This window comes from Abrus precatorius, unplaced genomic scaffold, assembly GCF_003935025.1.
Source record: "Abrus precatorius isolate BTA unplaced genomic scaffold, Abrus_2018 Scaffold6, whole genome shotgun sequence".
In the NCBI taxonomy this organism is placed as follows: domain Eukaryota; kingdom Viridiplantae; phylum Streptophyta; class Magnoliopsida; order Fabales; family Fabaceae; genus Abrus; species Abrus precatorius.
In genome coordinates, this window is record NW_020874406.1 from 23,617,338 (window position 1) to 23,629,751 (window position 12,414).

At 31.0% G+C, this 12,414-nt stretch overlaps 2 protein-coding genes across 3 annotated transcripts; one reads left to right on the forward strand and one right to left on the reverse strand.

Annotated features, from left to right (window-relative positions):
- Positions 1 to 87: 87 nt before the first annotated feature.
- LOC113868994 lies at positions 88 to 5,801 on the forward strand. 2 transcript variants are annotated; one of them, XM_027505065.1, is made up of 9 exons: positions 88 to 381; positions 1,238 to 1,589; positions 2,229 to 2,262; positions 2,497 to 2,724; positions 4,068 to 4,157; positions 4,712 to 4,777; positions 4,871 to 4,962; positions 5,045 to 5,092; positions 5,429 to 5,801. In XM_027505065.1, exons 2-9 carry the CDS (start codon positions 1,267 to 1,269, stop codon positions 5,544 to 5,546), a joined length of 999 nt encoding a protein of 332 aa, XP_027360866.1. In that variant the 5' UTR covers positions 88 to 381; positions 1,238 to 1,266; the 3' UTR covers positions 5,547 to 5,801. The 2 variants fall into 2 exon arrangements, with proteins under 2 accessions (XP_027360866.1, XP_027360867.1); XM_027505066.1 differs by lacking the exon at positions 88 to 381 and adding an exon at positions 419 to 548 and having other exon boundaries at positions 5,429 to 5,796.
- Positions 5,802 to 6,558: 757 nt separating this feature from the next.
- Positions 6,559 to 9,354, reverse strand: LOC113868996 (signal recognition particle receptor subunit beta-like). The gene is made up of 6 exons (XM_027505067.1): positions 9,002 to 9,354; positions 8,845 to 8,927; positions 8,146 to 8,232; positions 7,719 to 7,867; positions 7,348 to 7,479; positions 6,559 to 7,002 (listed from the first exon to the last, which is right to left on the reverse strand). Exons 1-6 carry the CDS (start codon positions 9,138 to 9,140, stop codon positions 6,813 to 6,815), a joined length of 780 nt encoding a protein of 259 aa, XP_027360868.1. The 5' UTR covers positions 9,141 to 9,354; the 3' UTR covers positions 6,559 to 6,812.
- Between the last annotated feature and the right edge of the window lie 3,060 nt (positions 9,355 to 12,414).

The window sequence follows — 12,414 nt, forward strand, 5'->3', positions numbered from 1 at the left end:
ATTTTATAATAAATAAAAATATTTAATATATTAAAAAAGTACTTCTTATAATTATATATAAAAAACTGATAACTATTGCTTATAGCATTGGCAACGGAACATAGCGTCTTCTCTGGTGAATATTGGCTGATTCCGAGCTCTGTAAATTGGGTCAGCCACAGATCAATCAATCGAATAATCATATTCATACATCATACCTATTTCCCTTTTTCATAATTCATTAATAATACCAAGTTCATTGGTTCATTTATTCACACCTCACACATCTTCAGTTCAACCCCTCTCTCTCTCTCTCTCCCCTACGTACCCATATTAAAGGAAGAAGCAAAGTCAATTCTTTCAGCATTGACGCTTCAGCCCTCTTAATTTTACTTCTCAACTGTGAGTGCTTCTACTCTTCCTTTTTGAAAAAAAAAATTAGGAATCAATCTTCTTTGTTTTTCTGTTTTTTTTTTTTTCTTTCGTTTTCATCAAGTATTTAACTTTTTGAAATTTTGGTAAAACCCATGTTAAGTAAGGAATCTGGGTTCAATTGGCTTCGAAGATTGGTGTTTTAGCTACTTGTTCTGTGCTGGAGGGGTTTTTTGTTTGTTCATTGTTTCGTGCACTTGATTTTAAGTATTCTGAAGGGGAATAATCATAGCAAAATGCTTATAAGAAAAAGGCAAATAATTATAGCAATGTTCTGTTTTGCTATGGATGTTTGATTGCATTAGTCTTTCTTTCTTCTAATTCTGTGCCTTTTTGTTTGAATTTTCTGGATGCATGAGTTTTGTTCGTGTTGGATTTTGGTGATTTTTATGTTGTTTCTTCAAGATTCTTCTGCCACTGTTGTGAAGAACTGAATCAGTTGAGAAGTTGGGATGCTTTTGACTAAATTCTGATTATTTTCTGATAAATTATTTGGACTCCTAGTTGCCTCTTCACTCATTCCTCTTCTGTCATTCAATTTCAAATGTACTCAGCTATCAAAATTAATTCTTATGATTTTTTTTTCCCCCCGGTGGAAGGGACGATTGTCTCTTTGCTGTTAATATCTTAATATTTCTTTCTTTCTCTCCCTAATTTTATGCACAACAGGAATCTGTTAACATTTTCTAAATCTGAATCATTGCTGTTAAATTTATGCATCTTGTGTTTGTGAGTTTAACTGAGTGCATAGAGCTGAGTAAGATATCAAAAAGACATATTTATCAAAGCAAGTGTGAGTAACTCACGAGTTTCTTAACATTGACAGGATCCTTGAGCCATAGTTGGCAACCCACCATGACACAAGATACTACCGCCCTAGGTTATTGGTTGAATGGGAGGTTCTTCCTCTGTGCATTGTTTATTATATTCAGTGTGGGTTTAGCATCTTTTTTGATATGGAAGTACGAAGAATTCAATGAATCAAGAAATGAGAGGAGAGAGAGGCGGAGAGAAACACCTGGGTCGCTATACGAGGATGATGCATGGAAGGCATGTCTTAAAGGAATTCATCCTGCATGGCTGCTTGCTTACAGAATATTTTCTTTTGTTGTGCTTTTGGCTTTGATCATTACTAATGTGGTTACTGATGGAATTGGCATATTTTACTTCTACACACAGTAAGCAACATTGCACTTGTTCGTATTTCATTTCTACTTCAGTAACAAGCTAGAGACTTTGCTATATATTATTTATTTATTAGTTATTTTCAGATCCAGTCTGAGGACTTTTGAAGAACATTTTCTTTGTAGTTTGTAGTTGTACTTTGTACTACCATCGGAAACTGGGCTGGATTCAAATCTTCTGCTCCCTCTCTTTATTCTCAATCATGTCTCTGTACTTTCCCCATTAAAATGCAAAAAAGCTAAAAATGACACATTTTTGCATTGTCCTTGTTGCCAGACTTTTCAGACTCTTTTAAATGTATCCCTTCTCTCTTAGTTGGTACTTGGTAGTAAACTTTTTATTTTTGCATAATTAGCAGTATTTAATTTGGGGGTTAGCATTGGGGACAGAAAATTTGAGTCCATCTGGTCTCATATGTCATCAGTGAAGAGCCCTTGTTAAAGTGGAAGAACGTAGTTTGGTATATTGAATGTATTGGGGTATTCAATACTCATGCAATCAAAGAGTATATATTGGAACAAAGTGATCGAATGACTGACTGTTGTGATAAAGCATCACTGTCTTAATTTTCCATCTTGGTTATAAATATGCTGATTCTTCTGTTTTTTTTTTTTTTGGGGGCTGATGAACAGGTGGACATTTACTTTGGTCACTATTTACTTTGGGGTAACACTTCACATCTCTAACTCATATTTTGATCATAAATAGTAATAAAATTGTATTTGTTTGATGATTTTGCGGTCAGGGTGGAATGTGGTTTTGTCAGAGACCACATTCTGTAACTTACATGTTCATATACTCTGTAGAGAAAACAATTGAACCTGTCAATCAACTTTCCATTTTCCATGTTTTTATTTTATATCTTCTCCTAGTGACTTGTGCTCTCAATTTCACTTTCAGTTCGGGTCTTGTTTCTCCATATATGGATGTTGCTTTAAACACAATAAAATTGACGGCAGTTTAGTCAATCATGATTATTTAGAGACAGAACAAGGCATTTATGTGGCTCCTTCACTTGATGGGATTGTAGATGTTCCTGACCTGTATAAGAATTCCAATGCTTATCAGGAACCTCCTACTCCAAGAACTGCAGGGGTATGGGGTTATATTTTTCAAATGATTTTTCAGGTAATTTTTTCTTCATGATTTTATTGGAGTATATCTTTTTGTGCATAATATTTATTTTAACTAATCTAGTGACTAATTTTAACAACAGTTTACAAACTGATCTTTAGCCTTAAGTCTTGTTTAGTTGACATACAACTGAGATTTTTCAATTAAAATTGGTTTTATGAGTGAAAAAGAGATGCAAATTGAAAAGTTTTTAGCAAAGTTCATGATTGTAAAATATTTAGCTTGAAAAAGTTTGTCTATTTGAATTGGAGGGCTTCATACTTTTTGAAAGCACGGGTTGCCAAATTACAATTTTTAACTGGCTTTTTTAAGTTGGTGACAAAGAGAATTTGTCCGCACTTAATCATGACATTGACAAACATTTGATCGTGATCAGAAAATCATTTGAGAAACTTGTTTTATTGGCATGTTAGGTTGTTACCATCCTTTATTGGTATTGTCTCTACCTAACCTTTTTTATGGTGTTACCGACTCAAACTTATTATGGGATCGTATTGTTTGTACACCCTCTTTGTGATGTTCTACTAGTAGTTCATTTAGAGATTAATTAGCTTTGCTTAATTTATTGCTTTTCTTGTCCTCTTAGCAGTGCTTTCCCTCTTTTCTTTATAATAATTTCTTGTTTAAAAGAGAAAAATATAGTAGGTAAGAAAGTTTGATAGAAACCAAGAAAAAGGACCTAGACTCAAGTAGATAAAATGTGTAAGTTGGTTATCATTGGGGGTGTGAGTGTACCATGTGAAGGGATATATAAGGAAAGAGTGGGGATATAGGGGAGGCAGCATTGTGATAATTTGTTGTAAAGCTGTTTTAGCTTGGTAGAGAATGCATAGAGCATTACTCTGAAGGAGTTATAAACTCTGGGCTGGTTAAAATTTATCTTTATTAGAATATTTGTTCTATAATTCGGATTTTAATTTTTCTATTTCTTATAATACATTTGAGAGTTCTATCAAAGTTCCTGCTGTGTTATATGTAATCCATCATGACTAAAAAGGAATTCTGCTATACGCTCATATTGAAGTAGTAATTTGCAATCCTTACCAAATAGCTAATTAATCATTTAATTTCTAATTTGAGTCCCAGTTGACTCTGAGTAAGGAGAAAATTGTTCAAATTGAGAGTTCTATCAAAGTTCCGCAACGATAACAAGTTCATATAAGGCTGTGATGCAGTATCTCTTTATAGTTTTGTTTTTTATAATGTCTTTTTGTTCATCTTATTTTTTTCTGCTTCTCAGTTAAACACTAGTACATTTTGACTTCCATTGTGTTATTAACTGGTTAAACTCAGTACGCAATCTATTGATCTGGTTTCATTTTCTTTCAAATATATAGATTTCTGCAGGTGCCGTAGTGCTCACTGACCTTGTATTCTGGCTCCTCATTTATCCATTTATGACATCCGAAGATTTCAGGCTAAATTTTGTGAGTGTCCCTGTCCTATCACTTATCTTTTTGGTTGGGAAATTTATACTTAATATACTGATAAAAGTTTTGGAAAATGTCTGGCCTCTCTTTTAGTTTCATTTTCATCAAAAATTTAAAACACTTCAAAATTCAAATAAAATATCAGTGTTACTAATGAGCCAGTTCTCCAGTTGCAACTCATCATATCCTTGAGGGCAGTTGTATCATATTTTCCTTAAATGTGAGGGAACAGTTTTACTCTTTTTTTTTCTTATAATTAAAGAGTTGCTTCCAGTAATACTTTTATTTTTATGATATTCATCTGGAACATCTAATCAACATCAAAGCATTTGTGCTTTCCAGCGTGTGCTAAACATTGACTACCTTAATTATGATGAAGTAGAGATTGTTTGAAATACCTTAATTATGATAAAGCAAATGTAGTCGAAGAAAGGTGAATAGGGGGTTTGTTAATGTAAATTTTGTTAATTATTTGTTCTCTAAAAGAATAGGCTGTTCTTGTGCTACTCACAAGATATTTTCTAATGAACCCTTAACTTTTCAATTTTCAGATGGATGTTTGTTTGCACTCCCTTAACGCTTTGCTCCTCCTTGGTGAAACATCATTGAATTGCATGGTATTTTTATTTTATTTTATTTTATTGTTTCCTATGTTATTTATCCTTAATTACCTAGTTCAAATTTACAACTATTCTTCTTAACACGTGCAGAGATTTCCCATGTTTCGATTTGCATATTTTGTCTTGTGGACAGCTATATTTGTCATTTTTCAGTGGATCATCCATGCTTGTATTTCAATGCGGTAAAAAAAGGAGTATCCCATTTTCTGATTTTTGCTTTCACTTAACACGATTCTGTTCATAATTTGCTGACCTTTGTAACAGGTGGCCTTATCCTTTCCTTGATTTGTCATCCCCATATGCACCCTTATGGTATGTTATTAAATTCAATTCGTCACTCCCACTCAAATACTCTGAAAAAAAAATCAACTTCACTACTGATTGGCATAAGCTTATCCCTTCATGTGTGAGCATGTTGTTTAAAAGGGGATGCTGACAACAAAACTAGGATTTTTTGTTATCAAATTTTGGTCAAAGGTCTTCCAATATGACAAACTTAAAATAGCAATTTATCATGTAATATAATAACATTGCATGCTTATCTTCTGTTTCTGAATGCAGCAATTAGTTATGAAATTAATATAGTTAAAACTAGTGTGTGAATTCAGGTAATGACCTAAATCTCTTGCCCTCTTGTTGGACTTTTAGGTACCTAGCCGTGGGTGTAGTGCACATTCCATGCTATGGTGTCTTTGCTTTGATAGTGAAGTTGAAGCAGTTGTGGCTATCTAAATCGTTTCCTGGTTCCTGTCAGTTTGTAAGATGATGACACATTCCAAAACACATATCATCGGGGTAGGACTACTTTTTTTTTCATGGCTAAAGCATTTTTTAACTTCGAAGATCAGATTTGAATCCCCCTTCCCGACGAAGGGTTTAGAGGACTCAATTTTATTTTTTTTTGGGGGGGGGGCGTAATTTACTACTAAAGATTGAATTCATTAAAGTGCTCTGGTCTATTCTGTAAGGTTATGCTGTTATCTTCCATTCAAATTAAGTCTTTCACGTATCCTGCCTCGATTAAATCAGCCTAAGATCAAATTTATTTGAAAAATAAAAAGCTGTTTTATTTAGTAATCAGTAAGGATATATTAAGTTTGTAATAATACAAATTCAAAATTTTGAGGATAAAAACTTGAAAAATATGATAATCTATTCTTCAGTTTAACCCAGTCATCCGGAACGCACTAACCCAATCTTAATTGAAAATTTTTAGCTTTAATTCCTCAAAAAATGGGATCTACATATAAAAGTAGATGTATGTATAATTTCCTAAGAGAAAAAGGTGTCAAATTATAACATTAATGGGCAAGTGTAATTTATTTATGTATAGCAAATATACATTTTAATCTTTCGAATTATAAGCATCATCACTTTACTTTTGACTTTACAAATTTTTTAACTTCTGATTATACGAAACAAAATTTAATCATACCTAATACAAAATGACAATTAAAAAATAAAGTAACAAAATTAAATAAATGATTTCTTAAAAATTTAAGAACTGGAGTAAATATTTTAAATAATTAAAATCAAATAACCTACATTTCTAATTTAAGAGATGATCATATATAATCTTAATAAATCTGTCTAGGATTAGACTACTTGTGTAATTGACTCCCAGTATTTGTTGTTTAGATGTTCTACGTTCTGAACAAATGAGTGACATCACTACTGCTCTAGTTTAATAAAATAAACCAAGATGCGTCAGCATAATTTGCGCCAACTGGAGAAGGTCAGAAAATGTAGAGGACATGGATAACGCAATAGAACGGATAAAAGTAAATATTAGTACCGATACATTAGATGAATCAATATAGTCTAATCAATACACCAGGACTTGCAATGAAAGAGATCCTTATTGATCCCAACAGTGATTCCTACTCCAAACACCCCCTCTCCCCCTGCCCCCATCCCCCTAAAGCCCCTTCGCTTTTTTGCCTCTTCTCATCCAGGCAGAGCCGTGATCTAAGAACAATCATTCATAACAAATTCAATTCAACAAAAATCTGAGTTTAAATTCAATATCCAACTATGGCTTTACACATTCTCTGATAAACTCTTCCAGCTGAGCTATCTCCCCAGTTAAACCAGAAGCTTCTGCAGTTGTTACTTTGTTAGGGCACTGGGTAAAAGAGAATGGCTCACCAGGTACCCCCAGGGTGAACTCATTTGCAATATCAGCTGCTGATATTGCACTTCTTGATGCCCGTAATTTGTCTCTGAAAAGGACAAGAAAAGTCAACAACAGAGTTGACAGATGAAATCACGATCAGCCGTCAGCATATATTGAATAACCATGCTCATTTTCAAGATCAAGACAAATCAATCAGTTGATTGAGTGCAAAGACAAGTAACTCTGAATAAAATACAATATACTTGTTCAATATGAACCAATAACAATAACAGCATCAACTTATGAATGTGCATATGTACCATCCAACATACACTCAAACACGGAACACATTAATCATCAACTGCTGACAATAAATGAATCATAAAGTAGTAGCCGAATGATCAAGTGAGTATGGAGTAGGGATAACAGATTTTGGGGCTTGAAGGCATACATTTCCTTCTCCATCTGTCTGTGGATAAACTCTTTCGTATGAGCAGTGACCTTGTCTGTCTTGTTGCAGAGAATAAGCACTGGAATCTTCTTCCTCACAACACTTCCTTTAGTCAGTAGATCGTATAGGTACCTTAAAAAATAAAAGGAAATGTCAGTATCCTAGTAATCAGTGCTAGATATCACTTCTTCTTCAGGAATCGGGAAAAGTGTTAGGGGTTGGGTTATCTAATATTATAATGCTATAATTTCTAGAGAGTATTTTAACACTTCCCACCATTGCTTACTAGTGGCTCGATGCTAATATTGACAAAAAAAGTGCTACTTCCTACAAAGATAGTAATCTAGCAACTGAACAGAGGAAGGAATTACTCTGAAGCTGCGCGACAGTTTAGTAAAAAGTCCAAGGCATCAACCACAAAAACTATGCCAGCTGCTAGAGGTAAGTATTCATCCAGTTTAGGTCGGAGCCGAGAATGCCCAGGAACATCAACAATATGAACAGGTTTTATCTTGCCCTTCTGTCAAAATCAGAGAAATATAAGAAAATATTAAGTTTATTCTATTATCAGATTCCATGACCACAATCCACAAACGAGCATAAGAAAATAATATAGATTTCAGCTACTATGACAATCCAAACAAGTTTCTTCTAACTATAAAAGGTGAATATCCTCTTTCTAGGGAAATGAAAAGCACAATTTTTCCGCATGCATACATACACATATTTTTATATATATATAACACTTAAATCTATACATTCAAGCAAGTATTTGAGTATAGGAGGCTAAAATGTTACCCTCGTTTTTTCACCATGAAGAATAAAAGTGCCTTCATTAGGCTCAATTGATGTAACAGTCCCCTGATGAGTCGAGCCATCCCTAAGCTGAGGCAGCCATAAAAAGCGTGTCAAGAAAATTAAGTTAGGATGGAAGATGTGAATAGAAGGAAAGCTAATGCCTAATATTAATACTTCACAAGGAATCTGATAATATTCCAACATTTAATAGCACCTGCTAATGTTATAACATGTTTAGCTTTGAGGAATTCTAGCATGAATAAAACCATGGCACAACACAACCAATCAAAAACTCAAGATGCATTAACATAATATAGAAAAACACAAAAATTGATTAAAATCCATGTTGGAATTATTTGATTAAATGTTATCTTGAGTTTATTGGTCGTGACTACAGACAAAGCACTCACTACTGACTCACAAGAATTCTCATCAGTTTTAGGCTTCCACATAACCATGAGTCTTCTTTTCCCTTACAACTATACAAAACACATTTGATCTTAATTGATTACAAATGTTTCCTCTGTTGTATAAGTATTATCATTATTACAACTAACAATCAAGGCACAAAGCCCTAACCCTCACCAAGGGTTAAACCAAAAACAATAATTTATTATTTTTATTTCTATTTTGCAGATTAAACTGAATTCAAGATAACGTCAGAAGCAATGAACTCAAAATTTGTCATTAGGAGCTTACCTGATAGAAGAGAACAGTTTTTCCACTTCCACTAAGCCCGGTCAACACAACGGTGTTAGATTTTGCGCGCTTCAACAACCGAACTACAAACACGAACCATCAATAAATATCAATAATCGATTCAAAGTGAAATAATTCAAAAATTACACAAACTCACGTGAGAGAAGAAGCAGAGTTGTGAAAACCGCGATTGCAGCAGCAGCGTAGAGCTGATTGGGCGGAACCTCTCGAAAATAATCCATAGCCAGAAGCCACCAGTGAGAAAGTTGTTCCTTCCATTGCTCCAATTCTTCCATTGTGAAATCCAGAGTTTTCGGCGTTTCGCTTCGGTGTTATGCTTAGTTCGAAGAGTGAGAATACGAGAGAGACTCTATCACCGGAGCCAGAACTGCGGCGAAGCGGTTACAAGATACAACGGCGAGGTTTCACGCTGTGGACGGTGGTCGTCGACGGGGTTGCGATTTTTCCGATCTGCGGATCTGGCGTGTCAACCAGGAATTGTGGGTTTTTGAAATGCGATGCCAAACGACGACGAAGGTATGCCGTTTCAAATATGTGTGTTAAATGATAAACCATCAACGAATTCTTATATCGTCAAATATAAGAATTACTTTACAATTGTTTAGTGTTTGTCTAATAAAAATAAATAAATCGTTAATTTTTATGTTTTATATTTTATTATTTTTATCGATTCCTTATATCTTTAATACAACTTTTAAATGTTTTATTTTATTTTATTTTGTTTTGGAATTTTTAAATACTTCACTCTATATATTATCTTGAAAATAACTTATTCTTTACTTTATATTCTGTCTCACAGAATAACATATTTCATTCTTAATTTTTACTGTTTTAGATCTAGAATATATATTTTAAACAAATAATTATGATTTTTTTAAACATACACGTTTTGATATTTTACGTAGTTAATCATGCGAACATTACATTTTTATTGTGATTTTTTTTTCAAACTTATAGTTATATTTATAATACTTGCCAAACGTATGAAACACTTATTAATTACCATATTTTAATGTCTTCTTGTCAAGGTAAACAATACTGTCTTAAATGTTTATTTAATACATTATTATTATATAAATATTTTATAATTAAATACACTATAAAAATTCAAAATACACAAATTATAATTTTTTTTTTTAAAGCACTCTTAAATCCAGTTAGGATCCTCCACAGGTTTACTTGAGTCAATATCTTGCAAAAAATTGAATCATTAAAATGGTAATTACACAATAGCTATAACTTCAGCTGCAGAAAAATGCTTGATCTGAACTCCTCTAAATCTAATTGGGAACAAAAAAAGTTAGCAATACATTTTTAACATATTTTTTACTATTGTTATTTTTATTTTATAAATTAATTATATTCTATAAATTAGTTTAATTTCAAAAAATTAATCAATCACTTAACAAGATTAAAGTTTAATACAAGCTTAATTTCACTTTTATCTATTTATCTTCAATAAGTGAAACTTTCACTTATACTTTTAATACAATTTTTTATCTATTGAACTTTGCTGTATTCTTTTAACACTAACGTGAGTATTAATTATAATTTTTTTAATGTGTGTTACTTTTTTAAGTAGTCAAATAAAAAATATATATGATTGTTTTAAATTATAATAATTTATCTCTTAATAATGATTATAATGACAAGGGACGGTAAAAATAAAGGTGGTATTTTGGTATAGTTGATGAACCACTAATTTGGTTTTATGTTAAGATTTGAATTAACTTTGACTGTTGGGGGTAGGTGACATTTTCCAAATTCAAAACTGGCTCTAATGAATTGACTTCAAAATAGGATAGCTGCTTCAATTCTTACTACCTTCCCTTTTTTTATAAATCTATTCTTATATTCCATTTTATTTTTTTTTCATTCTTTAGGGCTGTGTTTGTTCAAATTCATTGATATACTAGCACATTAACTAGAACTGAACTAAATGTCTTGATAAAAATATATAAATAAATAAAAACTCAACGTGTTTTAATGATACTTATTAACAATAATAAAAAAAATTATTTACTACTTTTTATCAACACTTTTAATATATTGATTAATAACATTATGTTAATAAAATAACTTTTCAACGTAAATGAGAAGGAAACACTTGTAGTGCGTTTAGTTGTTTCATTAGTGCGAGGTTTTAAAAATGTAAACGGAAAAATAATGATTAATTATTTCCTTATAATCATACATTAAGTGCTACTAAGATGAAACTAAATGTACAGTTTGTGATGCATTTTTTCTTTGAAGTTAAAATATTTTTTTTTTCACCACGTTTTGAGAAGTAAAAATATAGGAATAGTAATAATATATTTTTTAAGAAATTATTTAAAATATTTATAATAATTATTTTCTAAACAATAGATATTTTCTATTAAAATTAATATTATTTAAGTTAAGTCGATTCACTATAAATGGCAAATTTCTTATCTGACTATTTAACATGTATTCATTCGAATCCAAATTTAAAATCATGGAATAATTTAAAATAAATTTTTACTAATTGATACACATGTTTAGAAACAGTGTAATTATTTAATTTGTTTGAAAATATAAATAATTAATTTATAAAATAATATATACAGTACATTTTTATTAAAAATATATAAAATATAATACATGACTAATATTGAAAACGAATTTTTTAAATAAAATTTTATTAATTTTATATTATTTATCTTTAGACACACTGTTTAAAAAGTTAAAATATTTAAAAAATATATTTAAAAGGGCATCCTGTAACTTTTCACTTAATTTTTTCCTCAATGTATGAATTAATAAAAACATATACACTGTAACCAAGCAAATATGGAATGTGTACAAAACAAATGAGAAATGTGATTGTTCGAAGTGGTTAATTTGATCTATGACTCAATAAATAAAATGTAGTGTACACTCATCACTTCGTATATGCTTGTTACAGGAATCATAGTTAAGAGATACACTTGTGATTACAAAGCATTTAAAATTTTTGATAGTTATATTACAAGACCCTACTTTTGTGTCTTGACTATGCATTACTTGCATTTGAGTCTTCTATAACTAGTAGAGTATTACTTAAAAGATATTTGCGATCTAGTCCAGCTATTACTTTACTAGCACAAACATGGACTTAAACATTATAGTGTCTTTGCAACTTCATCATTCTTTAACACAGAAAAAAAAAATAATAATATCAATTCAAAGATTTTTTTCTAAACTTTAAATTTAAATTTAAAGATCTTCAATTGATGAGTAACAAATATTTATTAGTTTTCAATTGTATTTTGACCATATATAAAAATATTGTTGGGTTAATATATTTATTATGTGCACTAATATTTTATTAATTAATACATTTGATATATACTTTTAAAGTTTATAATTTATTAATATTATTTTTGTATATTTCGTTCTTCTTTCTTACCTAATTCATGAGTGATTTAATTAATATAAATTATAATATAAAAACACCGTTCATGATTTTATTACATTATTTAAAATAAATATTATAAATTAAAAAAATCCATAGATCATACAAGCACCTTACTAGTTACACATTAAAAA